Source organism: Punica granatum, chromosome 4 (assembly GCF_007655135.1).
Source record: "Punica granatum isolate Tunisia-2019 chromosome 4, ASM765513v2, whole genome shotgun sequence".
NCBI lineage: Eukaryota > Viridiplantae > Streptophyta > Magnoliopsida > Myrtales > Lythraceae > Punica > Punica granatum.
The window spans coordinates 16,633,719-16,659,992 of NC_045130.1; the positions used below are offsets into that span (position 1 = coordinate 16,633,719).

Here is a 26,274-nt window from a genome sequence, read left to right on the forward strand (position 1 = left end):
TGCTTGAGAGAGAAGAGGGAGAGATCGATGTTTCTATATGTTAACGGTGGATGATTTGTCGGGAGAATGTTTGAACTTTGATTCTAAATTGTTCCTGCCAAGAAGGTTGAGTCCTGGAACCAGAAGAAGAAGAAGGAGTAGCAGCATACGGGGACTAGGAGCCAATTCGAGTTCTGGATGGTCGGTAATCTAAATCACGACCAAGGATACCGCGGTTTCATTTTTGGCCATTCTCTATGGGAAAAGGTAATAGAGTAGAAGTTATACTGAACGCAGACCGCGAGGATTTGCCAGCCATTGGATGATGTTGATTGGCATTCATCAGAGTTGGAAGGACATCAACCCCAGCGAACCATGACGCACAAGCATGAGGATGTTTGATTGTTGGAGAAGTATCATCGATTGATCTGATTTGCTGCTTTCCTTTTCAGCAATGTGCAACTTCGTGCCCCGCATGGGTCAGGCATCGGCAGTTACGGGGCCGTTTGTCGCCTTATCACCAGGTACGACCCTAACCTCCCACATTGCGTGTCAATTCCCCTTTTATTTTGATGAAGTCATTTCTGTAAATGAAATGCACACATTGCACAAAATTTCTTCCAATAATATGTTACATTGTGGAAAAATACGTTCTTTCCCTTTTTATGGGGGAATTTCGGTCCACATCGAAAGTAAGAACACGACATACAAAAGGATATTGGTGTCGCTCATTGTGGGTCAATTTCTGTTCGATTCAGTGCGTATTATTCTATAGAGTTTTTTTACTTTCGTTGTTTAGGCGACCCGATATTTTTGTGTGTTTTGCCTCTCCTTCATATAGTTTTCTATTTGTCGATTTGTAATATAGCCATACTCTGTTTCGATTTGTGCCTCGTTTTCTTGATACATGCTTTGCTTGAAGAAGTCACAGGTGATAAATCTCAAAATTTGGAAAATGCAATAATACAGTAGGGGCATATACGTTGTTGCTATCGTCATAGTACGAGAGTCCATGTTTGTAACTATGCTCAGATCCTATTCCATTTCAAGAGATGAATGATTAAGGTCATGATTTGCTTCTCAAATGAGCAATCATACTCCATGCATGGGTTATGCCTTGTGAATTTGATGGGATATCTCCATGAAGGATGCTGAATTATTTTATCTCCATATTATATGTGGTGTTCATTAGCTTGTTAGCTCTTGCTTCTGGTATATAGTTTTTGAACGCATGTCTTGTCCATATCGAGTATCGGCAATATTTATTTATTTTATAGTGATATATTAAACTGATCATTATCCAACAATTCCTTTGACATCATTTTTATTTGAAATGGATGAGACCCAAACTACAAGACTGAGTGTCCAAGTGAAAAGTTTTCATGAAGGTTCTGAGATATATAAATCTACAGAAACATGGCCATTGCCACAAGAAATTTGTAGTGCAATGACAAGACTCCCAAGGGATCCACTCTGACAAAGTTTGCGATGCATGACAAGACTACCCAAGGGAGCCACTGCAACTCAAGTTCATGGTGCACTGACTGACTCCCCAAGGGAGCCATCCCGACACAAATTCGCAGTGCAATGTCAAGACTCCCCAAGGGAGCCATTGCGACACAAATTCGCAGTGGGATGACGAGACTTCCCTGCTTGTGTTTCGTTTGGTAAATTAAAATTATTGTTCAGCTGCCTTTCCATCATCTTTTTATATACTGATTCTGAAATTGGTTTCTGAACTAGCTTATTGTTATTGAACCTCTGCATCCTCCTTTCTTTTCTCGATTGATAATAATTTTGTGAATGAAACTATGCAACACTTTTGTCGAATAACAGAAAATTACGTCTACAATCAACTTCTTGAACATCCTAAAGGATTTCAATAGGATTTTTATAAGAGAAGTCTATCACTAAACTGAATCCATAACATTTTTTTTTCTTGTGCGGACTTAGTATGTCAGTTAATCGTGTGCTATCATTTTCCCAAAGTAGTACAACCCCAACTATCAAAAAAGCAGTGCAACCCCTATTCCTCTACATCTTTGAAGTGAAGAATTGAAGACTTGATGAGTTTGTAAACTTAGCAATCGTGTAGAGGAGGTCATATTACTTTGGGACGTTTCTTTCTATTTGGTAGTATTGACATTATTAGTAAAAAAATAAGGGCTGAAAATGTAGCTTTAGTACGCGAAAAGTGCGTAAAATTCTCCAGTCTTTTGCTTCTTCTCCTATGTCTGAAGAATAAGGAAAATAAAGGAACGTTTTGTGTCACTCTGTATTAGCAATTATGGTGAGTGTCGTGCCTTTCGGTCAATGATAATTCCATTGTTTGCTCTGTTTGATGCACTGTTTGTACATAGTCTTTTGGTCTAATTGTGGACCATGCTTAGATTCCGTTTATTATCTTGAATATAATAATTGAAATTGTTTGTGAATTTCGCAGCTGAGATGCTCGGGTCACCATACTTAGACTCCGTGTAATCCAATTTTCAACATGGAGTGAATTTTGCACCACGACGATAAACTATTCAGCCGATTGACGGCACAATGTTTGAGGCAAGGTCTGCCCTGTCTCTCTTGAGATTCAAATCTCCCTGTTTTAATGTTGTAGCTGAGCTTGTGCCATTGCTTTGAGTAGAAGCTGTTCTGGGTAACTTCTATAGATGGATTGTACTCGGTGTGCATTTCCCTGCTTTCTCCTTGCTTAGCACTAGCCACTTCTTGTTGTAGCTTAATTGCCCAATGTTTCCTTCATTAGTTGTTGCTCTAATTTCAAAGTCCGGTTTGGATGAGCCGAAAGATATAGTGTTTGCCTTTGCTTTCTGAAACGGGATCTTGCCATGCCTGAAAACTAGAACTTAGAAGCCCAACTATATATTTTTGTATGTATTTATCTATTTATTTATTTATATTGTCTTTATTCTGATGAGAATTTTCTCCCGGGAGAGTTCATGAATCTGGTCTAGTTTGGTTTCCCAGCGTTTCTTCTGCAATCGATGCTAAATATGCCTGAATCCTTAACCTCCTGTGATGCAAATTGATTATGCATGCGGAAATATCCTTTTGACAGTTTTGGATTGTTTAGCATTACCTCCGACACGTTCCGTATCGCACTTGATTTATGTCTATGCATTAGCATATATGGTCAGCCTCAAGCCTTTCAGTCATTAATACTTCCATTGTTTGCCCTGTTGATGCACAGGTAATATACTTATTGTGTATAGTCTTTTGCTCTATAGTGGTCAAGGCTTAGATTCTGTTTATTATCTCGAAGATAATAATTGAAAATTGTTTGTCGAATTTCGCGGCTGAGATACTCGAGTCACCATTCTTATCAGCATACCTAGACTGCGGAATCCTATTTTCAACATGGACTGAATTTTTCAACACAAGTATAAACTATTCTTCTTGGCAGAATGTTTGAGACAAGGTACTGCCCCATCTCTCTCGAGATTCAAATCTCCCAGTTTTAGTGTTGTAATTAAGCCTGCGGGATTTCTTTGAGTAGAAGCTATTCTTGTGTAACTTCTGTAGATCGATTGTACTCAGTTTGCATTCCACTGCTTTCTTCTCCTTTAGCACTAGCCACTTCTTCGGTTATGATCTAATGTTATTGTTGCTCGATTGCCCAATATTTCCTTGGTTAGTTGTTGCTCTAATTTCAAAGTCCAGTTTGGATGAGCCAGTAGATATTGCGTTCGCCTTCGCTTACTGAAATGAGATCGTGCCATGCCTGGAAACTAAAACTTAAAACCCAGCTATATATCTACCTGTATCTATTTAGCTATTTATTTATTTATATTTTCTCTATTCTGATGAGATTTTTCACCCGAGAGCGCCCATGAATCTGGTTCGGTTTCTCAGCGTGTCTTCTGCAATTGATGTTAACTATGCCTGACTCCTTAACCTCCTCAGGTGCAAAATTGATTATGCATTCAGAAATATCCTTTTGACAGTTTTGAATTGTTTAGCACTAGTTCCGGCACCCCTTATGTTCTAGACTCTGCTATCGTTGATGCCATCTCGGCCATTGTTTCTTGGATCATGATATATGCACCCTTTACGTTCTAACTTTGCTGTTGTTGTTCTTATGATATCTCTCCCACTGTTTTAGTCCCGATGTTAATATCCCCATTTTCTTCTATGGTTTGTTGTATGTGTGCTCAATTTTCAATAGAAAGAGATGCTTCATCAGCCCATCCCTGGTACATTTCTGCCAACCTATGCCTTTGCTCAGATGCTATTTCGTGGATTAGTTGCTCTAATATCTGCCCTGCCCTTAATTACCCCTTTCCCCTTAAATATATGTTATATATGCTCAACTCGGGTGGACAGTAACGTTAGACTCGCAAGCAGACTGCCAGGCCTTGTAGGTATGTGGCCATAAATCTGGTTCTGCTTGGCCCATCCTAATTACGCTTCCATACTAGCCCTTTTGTTTCTGTGGATGTCTGATTGTTCCACAATTTTGTAAATAATTTTTATTTTTATTTTCCCATTAATTACTTGGAAAGTGATAGTTTCGGTATCGTTTCGTGTTTTGTAAGTAAAAGAAATAGATGAATGGGCACTCTTCCACGAAATAGGTGAACAATAGGCTTTATAAGGACTGATAAATTACAATAGGCTTATAGGGGCTGATTAATCTTTTTTTTTTCCCTTGTCCGGGCTATTTCGGCTTCGTCCGACTCATCCTCGTGGTTCCGCGAATTTTTGATGGTACGCGAAATGGGTAATTACACCGAAGACGCTCCAGTGATTTTAAGGAGTTTCAAATCTGAGATCGAGTGGATACGCAAACTCCTTCTTAACCACGAGGTCAATTCCTTTGAAATTGATAAATATTTGTTGAAATTGTCCATCTCTCACTAAATAACAACTTTAATTTGGGAACCACTGAGACTTTATTTTTTTTGGGGTAAGGAAATCCCAGAGACTTTTTTTTTAATAAGTAAGGTTAAGACTATTATTAAGGCGATAACACTGCATCGAGAATTGGATAACCCTCAAACATACAAAAGAGGGGGGAAAATTGGACTTAATGTCGTATTGGCTTAAGTCGTGAGCTTGAGAGTTATCCGATTTTGAAATTCAGGTACATTTCCAGTCCCGAAATAGAGCTAGTAATCTAACAATATCCGAAACGGTGCTTTTAATGTCCCAAGGGGAAACCACAGAGACCTTGAAGAGTACAAAGTGCTAATCAATACTATGGTGGCAAAAGCTCAGAGGACACGACAGTAAGGGTGGACTTTGCAGGATGGAACACTACGGCCTCGGAATAATACTCACGATCATTTTGGGATGATCCGGGCGATGCTTGTCCTCTACTAAAGCGAACCGTTTCCTCAAATTTGACAAGTGATTAGTTTCTCATCGCGATCTTGCTTCTTATCTGCTTTGGATATGCTAGAGCGTGTGAAGTTGAGATAAAATAACTTTCTTGTCTTGGAGCTTTCGCCCAAATTAGATTCCTTTTACGAAATATTTTTCATAATAGATTTCTTTGCAAATTAATTCCCAAAATAAATTTATGTTATTTTATTCATTTATTTAAATACCCAAAACATTTTGATTTGTTTGATTTAAGTCCTTGGCTCAATACGATATAGGTAACATTATTCTTCTATTTACACATATTCCCAAAACATTTGAATTTATTTGATTTAAGTCATTGACCCAATAGAGGATAAGTGAAAAAAAAAACACCATTATCATTCATCCTTAATTAAATCCTTAAATGTTTGCTCTTCCACAAAATTCTCGAAGGTGGATATTTTCGAGTAAAAAAAAATCGTGTATGTAGGTTGAGGATCAATCCTACTTCAATTCAATTTGTAGCCAACAATCATTTTGATTACTGACTTACTACAATCCGTTTACCTACAGTTTACTGCCTTATATCGCTTTGGTAAAATAATTGAAAATTAAATTGACAAAACTAAAACATCTACAAAACCGGCTTCAGTTTACATTTGACCCGTAAAGATTATAGTTGAACACGTTGAATTTTTATATAGATTTTTGTTAAACGAATCGGAAGAATGAGTGCGTAAATAAGACGTAGGAGTATCTTTAGGGGTATAGAAATTGACTTCAATTCGCACTTGACTCCTAAGAATTCTATTCAAAGCAGCCGAACCGGTTAACTTCTATATAGATTTTTTTTTAAAAAAAAAAACTCGACGACCAGTTAATGGAATTGGCAAAACGGCTAATATTTTCTTAATGGTTATCTGTATATACATTTTTAGGGTGTTTTTAAAAGAGCTTAAAAAATAGGGATTATGGAAAAGTAAACGTATATATATTAATATATTATTTTATAATATTATTATTTACTTCAGCATTATGCAAACTATTTATTATTGTATTACTTTAAATTGAAGTAGAATTTAAGTAATACAATGATAAATATGTTGCTTAATGCCGAAATAAATAATAATATTATAAAATAATATATTAATATATATACGTTTACTTAACGATAAGGAACAATTCCTATTGCAAGGGACTTGATGTTGCAGTAGCTATGGTACCTACGATGGGGCATCTCTCTTGCAGGGACAAGATCTCCACCATTCATTGGCACATCAGTGAGCAACATGTGTGAAAAGCCATTAAAATTGTCTTCAATCAGGACTCACTTAAATTCACGGTCTTCGGCACAAGTTATGGTCATGAAAAACTAGATGACCCTCATGGCTCCACAATTTCACAAACATCAAGAAGTTGTTTTCAGAACAAAACGTGTTTTCAAAATCATCACAAACACGTTTTCACAAAAAGCCATTATAAACGTGTTTTCAAACCAACATGAACATGCTTTTAGAAAATCGTTATACACGTTATTTCTATTGAATTTGGCAAATAAAGTCATTTGCATGAAAAAGGGACTTTGGCCCATGGTTTCAGACTATAAATAAGGCCTAAGTTGGCCGATTACTGGGGCAAGGTTGTACCCCAAAATAAAGAAATGAGGCCCACTACCTCAAGAGAATGCGGGGATAATCAGGTATAACCGAGCAATAGTAAAGTGAATTGGGGCAAAAGGTCCATTGCCTTAGAGAGGAGAGGCCCACTGCCTCAAAATTGGAGAATAACCAAAAATGAATAAATAGGTTCCCCTCCACCATGAGAATAATGGGGCGTTTCACGCTCAGTCAATACCGAAATTTTGATATTATAGTGAGCCTCTCAAGAAGGTGATGGCACAACCAATACGATAAGAGGATTCTTCTCTAAGCCCAAACACCAATACCCTTGAACCTAATCTCATCTACGACAATGCTACTTTCCCAAACAAAAATCTAGGGTCCGGGTAGTCGATCTGATTAGGATTAAATATTTTAGGGATTAGGAGGCGCTATTAAATGATGAATGATATTTCTTCCATTCTCTCATACACTCGTACCCTTAGTTAGCCCCGAAACTTAATACTAAAGATTCTTTCTTTCAAACCCTTGTACCAAGTGACCATCCCCCACAATGGGGCAAATTGCAGTTGTATGTAAGCACCAAGGAAATTAAAATGCGCGAGGAGCAAAGTGTCCCAAAGAGGAATTTTCAAAAAAACAAACGGAGAAGAAGGAAAAGGCGCTACAAAGAAAAGCGCAATAAGTGAAAAGGCGATGTAAAAGGAAGCGCCCAAAACGCAAGCAGAAATGGAAGTCGCAAACTAGAATGCGACAAAAGTATGAATAAAGACGTAAGTTCCAGATAGAGATGTGAGCTCCAAGCAAACTCAACAAGCAGGAACAAGTTGAAGAAGGCGCATGAAGATGGTCACCGACTCTCTACCCCATGCAAAATGTTCAGTTGAGCCGATAAAACCAATGTCTTTTCTTTAGCCATGGCTTACCCTACGCTACAACCCTAAGAAAGCCCATTCAGATTTTTGGCGCCTTCTAGGGTTTTCGGGGCAATTGATAAAAGAATTCTATTGATTGAGTTTAGGTGGGAATTTCAAGTCATTTGGGATGATGCACGGGTAAATCAATAGGCCAGACATGATAAATCTTGTCTCAAAGAAGCCTACCACCTGCCCGCATATAATCCTCTCCTTCTCAACCAAATGCCACAACCCACATTCCCAAAAAGAGGTCCTCTATGATCGGTTGTGCGCATTTATGTCGAAATTCGTGCAAGAGCACTCATCGTTGAAAATCCTTGAAATGCCATCATCGACTTGTGGTCCGAGGGATGATTAGAATGAGAATCAACCTCGTTAAAGAGAGCATGAGGGTGAGCGATCCCACCCGCAGCGAGAAAAGTTGCTCCAATTCCTTGGCTCGCATGGTGAGCTAAATTATCCTCACAAAATGAGCTTGAGAGCATTATTGATTAGTTGATCTCCATTTTAGGGAGAATATCGATCTTCTCACACAATCCTTGCCTAATGAAAATGACCATTAGGCATCGATTTACAGTCTCATCTCATGGCCCTGCCGTTTAGAAAAAAGTAAAATCAAAAGAAGAATCCCACAGAAGTGGAGCATGATTTTGACATTCTATCTGGGTAATGAAAAGATTTGCCAACTAGGTGTTCAAATGACACAATAATCCACATCTCTTGAGGAAAACAATTTGATAAAGCCTATCAAAAGTCATCTCGGGGTTCAGGTCCATTGCAAGTGCCATCAAATGATAATTTCTTAAACTCCTTATTTTGTCAAACTTGAATTAAGTTCGGTATTTTGAACATATTAACTAATCTCCTTTTCTCCACAGGTTTCTCGAGCCACGGTGGGGCAATCAAATCATTGAACCTGACTGGTTAGGAGATGTACCCGTGTGCCCATCAGACAAGCAAAATCTCGACCTCAGAACTTGAGCAGAAGAGCAAGGGAGTCGACGAGATGAATCATAACGTTTTCCAAGAGAATACAAATATTGACAAAAAGAATCATGACTTTTGTCCAAGAAGCATTGAATCTGATGGACACTCATCACTCTTTTCTAAAATCGTGTCGCATGTGACCAACTTTTGAAAAAGCAAGCTTTTCGAACCGTTTAAGTCAAAAAACTCGATCAGAGAGTGGTGGGGTTCCCACTTGCAGATCAAAACCCCGTCTAGTGGACGACATGTGTTTCCCCGTTCACAAGTCAAAACTCGATCAATGGGTGGAAGTGTTTTTCACTCACAGATCAAAACTCCGACCAATGGATGACATGTATTTCCCCGTTCATAAGTCAAATCTCGATCAGTGGAAGGCAGTGTTTCCCCAACCACAGATCAAAACTCCGACTAATGGATGACATGTGCTTCCCCATTCATAAGTCAAATCTCGATCAGTGGAAGACAGTGTTTCCCCAACCACAAATAAAAATTCTTGAAGCCAAAATTTTCGAGCCCTTAATATGACCAAACCAAAATTTTAAGCCCCCAATTATGGCCAAACTAAATTTTCAAGCCCCAATATATGCCCAAACCAAATTTTTAAGCCTCCAATTGTGGAACCAAATTTTCAAGCCCCAGTTACGGCGAAATCAAATTCCAGTATGGTCAAATCGATTTTCAAATAAGCCTTATACATTACTTAATTTTATTTGAACTTTTAAATCATTCTCGCACTTGAATCATCTAATCTGATTTATTCTTTTTCTCCCAAAGTCTTTCAGGAATGGCACCTCTAGTTAAAGGAAAAATGATACAGAGGTATTTTAGAGGTAAACAAGCCACTCCCGTTCCTAGAACGGGTCATTTTTTACTTCGGCCCATCGCCCTAAGGACGGTGAACCGAAGAAGGGCTGCTGTAAGAACCTCGTTCCGGCCCGAACTAGGTCTGCAATTCAGAAAACACATTGAATTAGAGAGCGGATGAGAGCACCTTGGGATTGAACATCAGAAGACGGACTTTCGAGATTAAATAGATAACCCTCAAGTGTTGAGTACTTAATTTTGATTACCCGTGCCTATTTTCAAAATTTATACGAGTTAATTAGCAATATTTCCTTCTTCGGAGACATGCATGTAAAACAAATTTCGAAAACGTGACGCTTACTCTTTAGAGACCTTGTTTTAAACCAAATTACTCGTATTTTTCAATTTTTTTCTGATTGAAACCCTTTTATTCATATATTTTATCCAACAAGACAAGTGTTTGAGATGGAGAAAAACGATACTCTCACATATCGAAAATATTCATGTCAAGATCGTTTCTACTTAGAAAATATTCTCTAAACCCGAGGATATTTTCTGGTAATTTTTCTATGCTTAAATGTGCTTTCAAATCCCGAAAATGGTGAAAATGCAATATTTGTGAAAGTTTCAGGGCATATATGCAATTTTTTCCCGATCAAACCATTTCAGCTCAACTAGATTAAGTTAGCTCCCATTGAGGTGGAATTTTAGGAAAGGGGCGCGGTTTGTTCTTGTGTCCCTGTACGAAGGAGCGGTTACTAACCGCGCCGCTTAGTTGGTAACAGCGCCCGCGAGCTAGCTATCCCAACGGATAAGTTCGGACAACTGGACTCCTCTGGAGCCCTCAAATTATTAAATTGTTTTTTCGTCCCTGAACTGTCTATTTTTGCAAAACGACCCCCGACTCCTTTATGCCTATAAATAGGGGTTCATTTTCAGTAAGAGTGGACTTTTGACAATTCATGTGTTGAAACTCTGGTAAAATAATCCTAGAAATCACTAAATACATACAAGTTTTTCCATCGATTCCTAGCTCGTGAGTCCAAATCGTGTCAAACTAAGGTGAGATGGGTGACCTTTTGCCTTTGTTTTTAGAACCGGATGGAGCTCTTTAGCTTTCATCTTGGTCATTTTGTGTTTAATTAGCCTAGATATGTGTAGATTAAATGACTAGGTTGGTAAATTGAGTGAACTAGAGCTAAATTATGATTAATTAAGTAGTATCTTTCCTAATTAGGATCAAACTTGGCTAATTAATCTTGATTGTATTCACGAAAGACTAATTGCTTGATTAATTGGACTTGATTTGGTGTTAATTGAGTCAATTTACGCATAATTAGTTGTAATTAGTCTATGTATGTGCTAATTAGGTTTTAATTGGGTTTAATCTTGCTTAATTCTGGTCGTGTAGTGCATTAGTCTAATTTGGGGTCAATTGAGTCTAATTAGGCTTAAATTGTGTGTAATCGGCTTAACCACGAACTTGGCTATGCGTAATTAGGCCTGAATTAGCTTAATTAGGTGAAATTAGCATGAAACTGGACTTGGTAACATTCTAGAATGTTTTGTAAAATAGGCTTAGAGGAGTCATTTAGATGATTTATCGCTTGATTGGGTCTAATCGTGTATAATTACCTTTCCATTTCTTGAAACCTTGCTTAATTAGGTCTAATTAGCATTAATTAACCCAAAATTGACCTTTTAAGCATGTTAGAAATTTTTTGTTGAATTGATCCGAATCTTAATTGATAGAATTATGGGTGATTGGACCCAATTAGGTATTAATTATGTTGATTTTGTGTAATAAGGTCCAATTGTGGCCAATTCTTTCAATTTTGCTTCAATTGATGTATGGAGATCGTGAATGAATGAATGATATGTAGGGTCGAGTGGATTAGGGTCCAATTGAATCCGATTTTGCTTAATTAGACTCTAATTAGGAGTAATTAGACCAATTTAGGTGAAATGGACATGCTTAGAGTGTGTTTGGATTGAGAGTTGAGTTGAGTTGAGTTTTGGTTTTAATTGGTTTGTAATGATTGTATTGTTGAATTATGAGAAAAAGTGTGAAAAAATAATAAATAATTGAGAGAAAATAATGATTAAGTAATGATTGTGTTATTGAATTGTGAAAAAGTAATGAATAGTTGAGAGAATTTAATATAAAAAATTGAATTGAATGGTTAAAAATATTTAAAAAATAAAAAAAGTAATGATTGTGATGTTGAATTGAAGATAAGTGGAGTTGGGTTCAGTTGAATTGAACATTGTTCCGAAAACAAACACACCCTTAGTGTTTCGGCTCTAGGAATTGGAATCCAATTGAGTCTAATTAAGTGTCTTTAGGCTTGATTAATGTGGATAACTACCTTTGTGAGTGTCGGCCGAACTTGTGTGAGCGTAATTGAGTCAAAATCGGTCAAACTGTGAAAATTGCATGCTAATTTGTAATAATCTTGTATATTTGACTTAATTACACAGGCCCAGGGGTAATTAGATATAATTAGGATGACTTAGACTCTTAGGAAGGTCTTCGTGACCTTGAGGGCGGATCATTAGCACCATGGTTCCCTAAACCGGATTAAAGTTAATCACTTGGTTTAATCAAATTAATAATTTGGTTTCTTGTGTGAAAATGAATAATCATGTACATTGACATGTGCCACGGGGATTAAGGGTATCAACCCACTAATTGAGTCTTAGGATTCAAATTAAAGGTCATATTGACCTTGAGAGATTGGAGCACTTTTTTAGAATTTTGGGGATTAATTGGCTAATTCACATAAACATGACCACGTGAATAAAATTGAGAAATCATGAATAAAATAAGTAGACATAGGAAATTAATTTTTAAGTTTTTTTTAGGTTAGGGGCTCTAGGCCCATTTTCCTCTTTTGGGCCTTAGGCTTACTCGACTCGTTGTGTGAATAGTGGCCTGAATGTAGCCCATGTATGATCGGCCTGAAGGTATGGCCCTTTTCATTCTTTCTTGGCTCGAATGTGTGGCTCATTTTGAGCCGAATTTTATAATTGTATGAGCACGTGTATCGTGTGGAGTCTGTAATTCATTCTTTAATTTCCTTGTACATTCGTGAATATAGACTCGACCCTAGGATTAAATAACTCGATGTTAACGAATAAAAAGTGTTAGAACCATTAGGAGCCCCAAAGAGTATCGAAAGGGCGAGTTATTGGCTTGCCTCTAACCTCGTAAGAAAGTCCCTGGACTCATATCTCTTGTTAGAAAGATCAAGTCAAACTTAAATCCTTAGGCAGTTAGTATTATGACCCGTAGGTGACTTTAGGCAGCTCATTGGTAAAATAAAATGGTATAGTGGCAACTACATTCCTGACTTGGGTCTCAGGCCACGTGTACTAACAGGACACCCCGGAGTCGGTGGCGGAGGCCTAAAAAACTATGAACGTGCAACACACACGAGATCGTCCCATGTGAGGAGAATAGCCCGCAACTAAGGCCCATCAAGCGACCTGACTTGAATTCATGGCACAACCCAAATCGAACAGCTGTGGAATTGGTTAATAACTCAAGAAAGGAAATTGTTGGAAGTTTCCAATCAAAGGCGAGAACAAATGTGGACGACTTTTTCATCTTAGGGAATTTCCTATGTGTGAGGTGTGCAAGACATTTTCAAATATGGAGAATATTGAGTGTACAACAAGATTACTCCATACCGAATATATATTCTTACCTGTAAGATATTCCCACAATCAAAGATAATGTTGACTTCCATGGAGCCCAATTGGGAGAAGGAATTATCCATGCAAGGTAACATGATATATGGTTGTGGAAATGGGAATGGGAGATGTGCAGAAATGCTACACTTGGACATGCAACACTATGGAGTTTCCCACTTATTTTTTGTGCTTTCCTTGCATTTTCTTTGCTTAATTAGAAATAAGCGAAAGATATTTCTCACATAGTCTTAGGGTTAGTTGCTCCTTTTGCTAGATTATTTCTGGTTTGTATAATCTTGGGCGACACTCTAGTGTTAAGCCTATTTAAGTCGGATCCTTTTATTGTATTACCACAATTCGACACATCAATCAAACAAGCACATTACTTTTCTATCTTTACTTATCTTGCACTTGCACCTTCAATATTTACTTTTCCCGCATCTTTTACTTATCATGCAATAGACTTCCGAGGCAATCTCGCGGATCCGTAGGCATATCCTTCTACCCGCCTCGGTTCCCGATCAAGGAGGTCTTCCTTGAGCTAAGGACTCAGTGGGTAATCTAGTCGGACCCAATACTTCACGCCACTTTCGGCTAAATAAGCCATGAAGTCATACAACTCTCTCGCGGGCCATCTTCGGTCGTGAGCTCGTACATCCAAGATCGGCTTCTAGCCATCTCTCGACGTCATTCAATTGTTAGCACCCGTATTTGGGGAGAATCCTAGCGGCCAAATTCTCATCCACGTAATCGTCTAAACATTATCGTAAACCACTCCAATGACATCTCTCCTAAATCCAACTCTGACTAGACCTACGAACTTCCAAGGCCGTGGCGCTACGTTCTAGCATGGTGAAGTCAACTGGTGATTTCGTCACTAATCCTTGGGACCGCGTCTTGGCATGCCTGACAACCCTAATCTCGTAAAAAATTCACCTAGCCGGCACCGAAAGTGGGATTGCCTGATTTTACACGAAACATGGGTAAATCTCTCTCAAATATGAATTTTCTCTATTTACGATACTTTAATCAGAGACTTTGTTTAAGGGAAATAAGTATCGAACCGCTTAAACTAACTCATGTTGATAATATAAGCTAACTTTAACCACATTTGTAAATTAATATTTATAAATTAAACGTATTAACTTCACCGATTGTTGAATAAATAGATTATAACTTTTTAACTAGTTCTCGATTGGCAAGGCAAGAATGTATAAAACTTGATTACCTGTAACCAATTAATTAATTACCATAAGGACGGGAAAATATGAGTATGACACTTGCTCAATCAAAGGACGCTGTAAGACAAGACGTTAAATGTGTTGGGGAAATGGGTGGAGACGATCGATCCGGAGGCGATGTGGGGTTAACACAATAGGATTCGAGGCGCGAATGACGCTTTCCAAAAAGAACTATTTGCCCCCACACAAAGTTGTTAGAGGGTTAAGGCAAAGGTCCTCTCGGGATACAACGAAACCTTATGAATTCCTTCAACTAGCAAAATCGAGGAATTCCCTAATTCTCACTCTGATTTATGAAATTTTTCTTAATAATAATTTGAGCAATATAGCGTCTCTATTTATATGCACTCAATGAACACTATCGAAGAGTTAGAACCCTTCGTACTGGACGTAACTCTTAGATGGAACATCACCCATGGATAAGCAATTAATGATCTTACATGAACACTTAGTTAATATAGACACTTCCATATACATTACTTGTCTTGCACTCAAATGTATCAATTGAATGAATGAACCTTCACTTCATAACCTGAATTCGTCCAAATACTCATGAATCACACTAAATGACCCATTAATAAAATCCAATGAATTTGCAATCTGTAATTTCCAACAATCCCCCACTAGATTGCTAATTCCAGAACACAAGTACACAACGATCATGTATAAAGAAGTGGTGTACGCAGATTGAACCATTCCTTAGTGCAAACTCTTAAAGTATCAACAAAGTGATCGGTGGCTAGTCGCTTGAACCATCACTCTTAAATCAATACCGGAAAAGTCACACACATAATCGTAAAGTATTCGAGTAAGAGTTTATTTGCTTTAGCACCATTATGGCCATGTGCTCATCCCGTTTCATGAACATGTACGAGTGAAAAAACCATAAAGAAAACTCTCGTTGAAGCGGCACCACTTCATGTCCATATAGGTCGATTTCATGACAACTAATGTTCATCCATTAAGAGTAAAACTCATCATCCTAAAACTCAAGCACTAAATCTTAATTCTTAGTGCACGGTGTCATTCGATAACTTGTTATTACCCTTTGAATCTCAACACTAACTTTTGGCTAGAATGAGGTAGGGTTCCTATTATCAATGACGCGATTAGAATGGTTTTAAACCCATTTTAGCAGTGGTACTCTTAACCAAATCCCTTGACAAACCTTTCGTCAATGGGTCCGCTAAATTGTCAATTGACCTAACATAGGTAACAGTTATCACACCGTCCCTAATCAATTGTCTCACATACTTATGTCTCAAACTTATATGTCTAGACTTTCCATTATACACCTTATTGTACGCTTGAGACATGGTGGATTCACTATCACAATATACGAAAATGGCGAACCTACGTTGTGGCCATAACTTTATATCTAGGAAGAGATCTCTTAGCCATTCTGCTTCCTTGTTGGCAGCCTCCATGGTTGAATGTGAGATACAAGTTTGTTTCTTAGAGGCCCAACTAATGGCTCCACCTCCAATAGTAAAAATCCATCCCGATGTGGACTTATTGTCACTTAAACTCATAATCCAACTTGCATCTGAGTAACCGCGGGATAATCACCATAGAATAATCCCAAATTTTTGGTCTTCCTAAGATAACCAATAATCCTACAAATTCCTTTCCAATGATCGGTACTAGAACAACTTGTAAATCTCGTCAATTTGCACACAACAAATGCGATATCGGGTCTGGTGCATTGCATTGCATACATTAGACTTTCAATTGCGCTAGCGTACTCTAATTGCGCTATAGCCCTGCCATTATTCTCATTTAACTTGAAGTTCGGATCGAATGGAGTGTTTGAATCCTAGATATTCAAGTGTTTGAACTTCTCCAATACTTTCTCGATGTAGTGAGATTGGCTTAGAGTAAAACCCATTTCATGCTTTTGCACCTTTATACCTAGGATTGTATCTACCTCGTTGAGATCTTTCATCTTAAAATTCGAGGTTAGATACTCTTTGGTCTCGCGAACACCTTCCAAATCCGTCCCAAAGATCAACAAATCGTCCACATAGAAACAAATAATTACACCGTACCTATCGGTGAATTTAGTGTAAATACACTTATCCGCACAATTATGCGAAAAACCATATGACAAAATAACCGAATCAAATTTCTCATGCCACTGTTTAGGCGCTTGTTTCAAGCCATATAATGACTTGATCAATTTACAAACATTATGTTCATTCCCGGGAAGCACAAAGCCTTCCGATTGCTCCATGTAGACTTCCTCTTCGAGATCACCATTCAAAAAGGCTGTCTTAACATCCATTTGATGCACATGTAACTTATGGATAGATGCAAGTGCCATAATGACTCGAATGGAAGTCATCCTAGCCACCGGTGCATAGGTGTCGAAATAATCTAGGCCTTTATTTTGCCTAAATCATTTTGCTACCAATCTAGCCTTAAAAGTCGGAGAACTCTCGGTTGAGTTATTCTTCCTTTTAAACACCCATTTACAGCCAATAGGCTTCAATCCTTGAGGAAAATCAACTAGGACCCAAGTATTGTTGAACAATATGGCATCTATTTCATCATTGATCGCCTTTTTCCAAAATGCCGCATCCCTAGAAGCCATGGCTTCACCATAGGTTTGTGGATCACCTTTCACATTAAGCATTATGGGGATTTTCCTAATTACAGATTCTCTATCTCCCTCAACAAGATACGCTAGAGATTGCGAGGAAATGAAATCGGGACCAAAGTTCTTTTCTTTTCTCACACTTTGACTTTTCCTCGGCTCCGTATCCTTATTGTCATAAAGACGTCTCTTGTTTTGATCACTTGAGATTATTGGTTCATATTCTTGATCCGAATCCATTGAATCATCGGAAAACTTGCTTTCAATGAATACAACATCTCTCGTTTCAATTATCGTATTTGACACCAAGTCAAGAGCACGATAAGCCTTAGAATGTTGGGCATATCTAACGAATACACCCTTAATGGCTCTTGATCCTAATTTTGTTCTTTGTTGGTCGGGAACTCTATAGTAAGCCAAACACCCTCACACTTTGAAATAATCTAAGTTTGGCTTCCGACCCTTCCATAACTCATATGGAGATACCTTGAATTTTCTCGATGGTATCCTATTAAGAATATGACACGCAGTCAATAATGTTTCACCCCCTAAGTTATATGGAAGTTTAGCATTTAACAACATCGAGTTAACCATATCCACTAAGGTACGGTTCTTTCTTTCCGCCAAACCATTTTGTTGTGGAGTATACAACGCGGAACACTTATGTACCACACCTTGTTCCTCACAAAATACATCAAATTTATTGGAAAAGTATTCACCACCTCTATCACTACGAAACACTTTGATTTTCTTGTTAAACAAACTCTCAACCTTATTCTTAAAAGGTTTAAACATGCCAAAAGCCTCGTCTTTACTCCTCATGAGATACACATAAGTAAATCTTGAGAAGTCATCAATAAAAGTGATAAAATATCGTTTTCCACCTCTTGTTAGAATTCCATTTAATTCACAAACATCTGAATGGATCAAATCTAACACTTGTGAATTTCTTTCACACTTTTTAAGAAACGGTTTCTTGGTAATTTTTGATTGAACACAAATTTCACATTTATCCACAAGTTTATCATCACTTAGATTGATGTAACCATACTTTTGCATATATTGTAAAGTTTTAAAATTAAAATGTGCTAAACGCGCATGCCACAAAGGATGAGATTCAACAATATAAGCAGAAGAATTAGCTTTATTCATATCAATGCTCAACTTGAACATGCCCTCGCTACAATATCCCTTTCCCAAATACATATTACCCTTAAGCAAGACTAACTTATCAGATTCTAGTATAACCTTGAACCCCTTGTTGCACAAAAGACTCGCGGACAGTAAATTTTTTCTTACATCGGGAACATGCAACACATTGATTAAGGTCAATTTCTTCCCGGATGTAAAGTTGAGTTCCACCATCCCTTGACCGAGCACCTTGACCGATTGATGGTTGCCCATAAGCACCTCACGGTTTGCCACTGGTTCATAGCTCTTGAATTGTTGTCGGTCGTTACACACATTGACAGTAGCTTCGGAGTCGAGCCATCAATTGTAGGACTTATCGTTCATGGCTATGTTGAGTTCGGTAATCATACCAATCTCCAAGCTCTCGATTCCTCCCGTAACCATGGCCACTAAGTCCGTGTCCTCAACCATATTGGCTTTGGAAGTTGTGGCATCTTTATCCTTTTTGAGAAGTTTACAATCCTTAATGTAGTGCCCTTTCTTATTACAATGATAGCAATTGCGAGACTTTCTCTTCTTGTCTTGCGTGTCCTCGGTCTCGGACGTAGCCTTTCGCTTGCCTTTTCGAAAGTTCTTGGACTCACTCACATGGTTCACTTTAGAACCTTGGGGAATATACACCACATCGCGCTTCCGAGTTTCCTCTTCAATACGCAAATGCCTAAGTATTTTCTCCACAGTGAAGTCCTCCACCATATGTAGGAGTTTCTTCCAGTAATCGTTCCAAGACGAGGGTAACATTGAGATGATAGCCCCGACTTGTAGCGATTCTGGAATAATAACTTTCAGGTCACGAAGCTTGCTTACAAGGATTTGTAGTTCATGGACTTGATCCATGATAGGGATACTATCGAGCATTTTGAATTCGAAATACTTCATCATTAAAAATTTATTAGTACCTTGCCGCTTGGTGTTGTATTTCTCCTCAAGAGCTTTCCATATCTCCATCGGGGACTGCATCGACATGTAGAGATTGTACAGTCAATTGGACAAAGTGTTGAGGATGTGTCCACGACATGTGAATTTGTCTTCCTCGCGCTTCTTCTTGAGTTCGGCCACCTTTGCGATTTCCTCGAGGGTTGCATCGGGGGCGGGATCCTCTAAGGGTTGCAGGTTCGGGTCCAGAACGTACGCCACATTTAAGACGGTAAGGAGGAACAACATCTTATCCTTCTAGTGGTTGAAGTTTGTGCCGTCAAATCGATCGAGTTTCACGAACTCTTGGTTCATCACTTTGAACGCGGTGGTAGCCTCCGTCGCCATCTCAAGTTAGTTCTCTTTGATTGTTGGGGAAAATGGTGGAGACGATCGATCCGGAGGCAATGTGGGGTTAACACGATAGGATTCGAGACGCGAATGACGCTTTCCAAAGAGAACTATTTGCCCCCACACAAAGTTGCTAGAGGGTTAAGGCAAAGGTCCTATCGGGATACAACGAAGCCTTATGAATTCCTTCAACTAGCAAAATCGAGGAATTCCCTAACTCTCACTCTGATTTCTAGAATTTTTATTAATAATAATTTGAGCACTATAGCGTCTCTCTTTATATGCACTCAATGGACATTTTCGAAGAGTCAGAACCCTTCGTATTGGACGTAACTCTTACATGGAACATCACCCATGGATAAGCAATTAATGATCTTACATGTACACTTAGTTAATGTAGACACTTCCATATACATTACTTGTCTTGCACTCAAATGTATCATTGAATGAATGAACCTTCACTTTGTAACCCGAATTCGTCCAAATACTCATGAATCACACTAAGTAACCCATTAATAAAATCTAATAAATTTACAATCTATAATTTCCAACAAAATAAACTTTGATGATTTACTTTTATCCCATGACAAAGACAATGTACCTGAGCGGATTCATTTAAAGGATTCGAAACCTCGACCACACATCAGGCTCTAACAAGGGCCATATCAATATATACCAACCTTGAAATAAATACCCTCCATAAAAGATGAAGTGGGGTTACGAACTTATCAGAAAAAATACTACAAGAAGGATGACCGGGACCTATTTAATTGTTTTGTGAAATAATTAGCCCATTAATTTTCTTTCCGTCGTCCACTGAACAATTATCAAGCAATTGATCACATCATGTGATGCCATATACACAATAGAAAGGTCCATGATGAGAAGAAAGTATCAAATGGACACGATGTATAGCCCGTGGGTTCTTGACGATGAGTTGACTATATATATGAGCAATTGCGTAACGTTAATCGAATATGAATAATATTAGAACAATATAATAATAAAACCAGATAATATGAAGTGATACTTCGAGAAATCTTAGTCAATTGATGATCATGAGAATAAATTTGATGTAGAAATTTCTTATCCCGAAATTATAATATATGGATGTGTTTGTTTTTTAAAAAATTTTCAACTCAATTCAATTCAACTTCACTTATTTTCAATTTATCATCACTATCATTATTTTTTTTCATTTTAAAATTTTTTTTAACCATTCAATTCAATTTTTAATATTAAATTCTCTCAAATTCATTACTTTTTCACAATTCAACTATATAATCATTACTTTCTCTTAACTATACATTACTTTTTCATACTTTTTCTCATAATTCAACAATACAATCATTACAAACCAATTAAAATCAAAACTCAACTCAACTCAACTCTAAATTCAAACGCATCATAATTTTTTGCTAGCTATTGGGAGTGAGGATGAGCCCCAGCTTCGATAAGAGAGGCGAGAGCTTTCCTTAGAAGCCGATTGTAAACAATGGGTCGCTCCAACATTGCCAAGTGACCTGCCCTCTCTATGCTCTCCAATGTTGCCTTTTCTCCCAATTTTCTGCCACACAATTTCCATACTTCATTAATCCATAGTGTAATCTCAATCATCCGATTGAATTACTCAATCGGTATATTATTTCAGATAAAACTATATCAAATTATAAAAACATAATAAGAGAAACCATACGTACTCTTTTAAAGAAATTGCAATTTTCATGGGGAAAATCTTATCGTCCTTCCCCCACAACAAGTGCACCCTCTGTGAAGGTAACCAACCACACCATAAGTTTTATTAGTCGAAATTGGATCAAATTAGTAAAATCAGATCGAGTCAAGAAAGTCGACTAAAACTACAAAACAAAAGGATAAGAGACCTTATATAGTTTGCTTTACACACTGACATGAACCCATTTTCCAAACTTGTATGATGCGTTTGGTTTTAGAGTTAAAATAATTTTAATTTTGATTGTGAAAAAGGACAAATGATTGTGTAACATATTGAATTAAAGTTAAAGTTAAAAATTTTGACTTGAAAAATATGTATTTTTATTGTATAGTGTGTTGAATTAAAGTTAAAATTAAAATTTTTATGATTTTCACTGCGAAACCAAACGGAACGATACCGTTTCTCTTTTTCCCTCCAAAAGTAGTCAAAAACAAGAAGCTCGGCCGATTCAAAGGGTACAGAGGAAAAGCACATTAATCTGTTAGTGTTGGCGTTAATTAAGCTTCATAAAAAAGATTGTAGTAATGTTTGCTCTTATATATCTTAAATATATTGCTGGATTTTTTTAATATGGATAAATCATCAATCGTAATGAACGTGATCGGGCAAAATTTGCGACGGGCCTGTTTGGTTTCAAAATGGTATTTTAAAATCACAATTCTAACTTTAACTCTACCCACTACAAAACAAAATAACTCATACAAAGTCAAAGAATGAGCTCCATTTATACCATTTTTTTCCACAACAAAACAACATAACACATACAAAGTCAAAAGTAGGCCTTATTTATACCACTCAAAATCAAAATAAAAATCTAATTTTAAAATCATACTATGAAACCAAACGCTATATAATCTTTCCATATCCCAATGAATAAAGAAATGAACAGGTTTCAGTGTATTTCCAAATAGGAGAATTAGAAATGATATATAATATTCAACAATAAACTATAAACTATAACCTGAGATAAGGTTGAAATTTTATTTGGGTCTTCGTCGTCAGGGATGACTAAAGCTTCTAAAAGCTCGGCCTTCTCTTTTATGTGCTCTGACATTACCTGTCAATCCAAAAATCATTTTCCTCATTATTTAATTATTTATTTACCACAAATGAATTAATCATTTTAGATAATACATGTGGAATGGATGCAATGCAGTAATCATTCTGCTGAATTAATGGAGAAAATAAAGAAAAATGGTGGCATGCATATTAATCTATAATTTGACAATGGTTTATCAAATTCCAATCTGTCACTTTTCCTAAAACTTGATGTTCAAAGAAAATTTATATATTATACTTCACAGACATTGATGGACTTCCTTATATACGTCCTCTAATTGAGAAAAAAAAAATATTTTTATTCACCCTTGCAAGGACCTCGCTCCAATTTCATATTTCTGCCATGCGTCTATAGATGTACATACCTCTTGATATTGCCTGAAAATGCAATCAGGGATCCATTGGGGCAGCATGTACGTCCCGATTTCAAGTGTTGTTCTCGCACCCTTTGCCGAATCAGGCAGTAGCAAGTCCGACCACCCAGAGAGCTTGAGTCCATCATTACCCATCCTCCGGAAGAAATCGGCAGTGATCGACTCGGTCAGTGTCATGACTGAGCCGCACACCACTAGGGACTCGACCAGCTCCGGGCACGTTCGGGCGAGCTCAAAGCTCACAATCCCCCCGTAGCTGAACCCTGCCACGATGCACCGGCCCACCCCGAGTCTCTTCAATGCCCTGTCTACGCACTGCGCCTGGAAGGCCACGGATCGCTCCGGCCTGTCGGTGGTGGAGCTGCCGAAGAACATGAAGTCTGGCACGTAGACCGAGTACTTCCCAGCCAGCGAGGGCACATGGAACTGCCACGTGTGTATCCCGTCGAGCGAAAAACCATGGAGAAGCACGACAGCGGGCTTGTCAGAGGTCCTCGTCGGGGCCCATATGTTCATCACTGTTCCTGGCTCGATCTCTATCTTTTGAGGTCTTAGCCCCACGAGTTTCATGACCCCTCGGAGGAAGGTGTTGGCTCTGAATATGTTCACCATCTCTCTTACCCCTCTCTCTCTCTCAGGACTTCTAATTTAGGAATTCACACACACACACACACACACATATATATATACATATATCTGAATTTCAATGTACTTCCTGAAGTTTGTCTCTCATCTGAGTCGGTCCCATGTACTAGCTTAGACTATACGTACCTTAATCTGCGTTTTTGCATTCCCCTAATAGCCCCCTGGTTAATGAACTTCGGGTTTTTGGAATGTTATTAATTGTACTCGAGCTTTTAAGAAAACGGTTAAGAGCTAAGGCGATCTGTGCATGCATATGCTAGCTAATCCCGAATGGTGGGGCCCTTTGACATGGGAAGTCGTACCCTTTTCCTTGCTTCCTGATATAGAGCCATGTAGCAAAGTTGGATATGGATTGCCGAATTGACTATTTCGTAGTGATCTGAATCTTTTTGTTTTTTCTTTTGCCAGTTCATACATTCATATAAATCTTATAGAATATACAAACTAGAAAGCAGATTTATTTTCAGGATTCTTGAAAAAGAAAATGCATTAATGATATTTCAGTATGATCGGCAGGATAATATATTTTATGCTCGACTGACGAGAATTAAATATATTATATTATAATCATGTTAAAGAGCTCAAAAATATTTTATAAGGTCGACTTTCTTTTCACGAATTTAATATTCAATATAAGCAAGAGAAACATTGAAAAATGGTTAACAAGGATCGCATGCCAAAATTTCAAATTACTTTGTGCTAGCTAGTTTGAGGGAATAAGATCCAATGAAATCAAACCCAATTAAGAATATGCTCGATGATCCCTCATTTCTCATCTACTTCTTTTTTTAATTAATTTCAAGTCTATTAATTAAAACCCATCTATAACAGCATACTCAAACTTCCTCCCTAATAATTGTGTGGAGAAGTATGGAGAAAATTGAAGAGAATTGTGTTATTCTCCATAATGTTTTACTTGAATCGAAGACATAAAACTTTTTTTTAAAAAAAAGAGTCCCTCATTCGATGAAAGAAGGAGTCTCTAGAACCGTCTCCTTCTCCTCTAGAAATCCCTCAATTCAAACTTAAGCGTAAGTTTTGACTGCGTGAAAAATAGTTTTTTAATATATAATAAGAAAAGAGGAAAAAAAAAGTTTACACTCATAATATAATAAAATAAAATTTTTAATAATTAATAAATAAATATTAATAGTCTCATAATGAACATCTAAGGTAAAATATCTTAATTATCCCACGAAATATACGATATACTCACTTATCATAATGAGGAAGATATTTAATTACCAAAACTTGTCAACTCAAATCCAAAAGCATTAAAATGTTACCCCTTATCTGTCCCTTTCCTAGAAAGGACGTGTCTAGCTAGGAAGCCAACTAATTTGCCTAAAACGAAAATTCTATGTATGAAGTTCAGCGTTTATTTTTTTTTAAATAAAGTTTTGAATTTGAATATTATAAATGAAGAAAATTCATGTTGTTATGAGAGTTTTATCTCTTATTGGATCGATTCGGCTTGACTAGATTACAATTGGACTTCTTAATATAAAGATTTAGATGGAAGAAGTCTTTGTATGTTTGTTCAATCAAAGAAGGCTGCTTTCAACTCCTCATAGCATTTGTTCCTATCTCATGTAAGAAGAGCAATTGACGAAGAAACGAACAGAAAACTTTGTGAGGAGGTTGGGAATGAGAAATTAAGCAGTGTTTCGATTGGGTGCCACGAAAGCCCCGGGACCAGACGGTTCCCTAGGAATGGTTTTTTTCAATCATCTTGGGACACAGTAGGACTGAAGGTTACAATTGTTAGGAATTTTTCAAACAGGTCGCATTCTCTCTAATCTAAATTGAACTGATATTGTGTTAATTCCAAAGGTTCAAGGACCTGAAGAATTGACTCAATTTAGACTAATAACTTCACGTGTAAATTTGTGTCAAAAGTCATTGTCAATAGGTCATTGTCAATAGGTTAAAAAAAAAAAGAGAGGATAAAATCGCACCGTATGATGTTTCTAGCCCGTTTCTTAGATAAAACCATTGCTCAGCCTCCGCCCATAAAAATCATAGCCCACTCGCCTATTACATAATAAAAAGCCCATTGGTAGTCCAGCCCACTTAAGCCATTCAGTTATTGAAATTAAGAAAGACATTAAGCTAGTTTAGTGAACTTTAGCCATTTAATTATTGTTATTTTTACTTAAGTATAATTTTCCCTTATAATATTTAAGAACTTTCTTTTCTTCACCTGATATTAAAACATTTACCAACATGAACTAGTCTAAACAGTTCGACTCTTGTTCTACTTAAGTAAGGTCTCGGATTTGAGTTTTTATGAATGTAGAAAATCTACGCTTTGAGCGGATCTGACTCGACTGGATTATTCGGAATCCAATTAGAGTTATGAATATCAGAATTTACACTAAAAAAGATATTAAAACATTTTATTAAAAAATTATAAAAAAATTAAAAGAAAAGGAAAAAGGAAAGAAATGAACTGAACACTGTTTGTCTTCTCCCTTCTTCCTATTCGTCTCAGGCCCTAATTTCATCAGTGATGGTTAGGGTCATCTTGGAGAGAGATTCTAAGGTGGCCTTTGGGTTGCTGTAGAAGAAGAATGAGGTGTGTCGCCGGAACTTGAGGCATGGTCACAGGAACGGGACGGTTTGATATTTTGTGTTAACTATAACTGTACCGAACTTTCAAGAAGGAAATTTCCCCAATCAAAACTGATTCCCAAACCATATTACAAAGTTCAAATTACACAAAATATCGAAACCCCCATCATCGCAGAACACTAAATCATCTACGTAATGAACATATGATTTTGAGATTTCTTTTCAATTTTATTTCAAAAAAACAAAGAAGGTGGAATGCACAGTGCATTGTCGAT

General features: G+C 37.4%; 1 protein-coding gene across 2 annotated transcripts; it reads right to left on the minus strand.

Annotated features, from left to right (window-relative positions):
* Window positions 1–20,903: 20,903 nt before the first annotated feature.
* On the minus strand, window positions 20,904–23,713 carry LOC116202859 (2-hydroxy-6-oxononadienedioate/2-hydroxy-6-oxononatrienedioate hydrolase-like). Of its 2 annotated transcripts, XM_031534489.1 has the most exons (4): window positions 22,772–23,709; window positions 22,309–22,404; window positions 21,313–21,380; window positions 20,908–21,179 (listed from the first exon to the last, which is right to left on the minus strand). In XM_031534489.1, exons 1-4 carry the CDS (start codon window positions 23,390–23,392, stop codon window positions 21,035–21,037), a joined length of 930 nt encoding a protein of 309 aa, XP_031390349.1. In that variant the 5' UTR covers window positions 23,393–23,709; the 3' UTR covers window positions 20,908–21,034. The 2 variants fall into 2 exon arrangements, with proteins under 2 accessions (XP_031390350.1, XP_031390349.1); XM_031534490.1 differs by lacking the exon at window positions 21,313–21,380 and having other exon boundaries at window positions 20,904–21,179; window positions 22,772–23,713.
* Between the last annotated feature and the right edge of the window lie 2,561 nt (window positions 23,714–26,274).

Bases quoted from the DNA above. Each gene is read 5' to 3' on its own strand.
- LOC116202859 (XM_031534489.1), bottom strand. From the start codon at position 23,392: ATGGTGAACATATTCAGAGCCAACACCTTCCTCCGAGGGGTCATGAAA. The intron at 22,405-22,771 runs GTATGTACATCT...TTGGATTGACAG, and splicing joins TTTTCAGGCAATATCAAGAG to GTAATGTCAGAGCACATAAA. The intron at 21,180-21,312 runs GTACGTATGGTT...ATTGTGTGGCAG, and splicing joins ATTGCAATTTCTTTAAAAGA to AAAATTGGGAGAAAAGGCAA.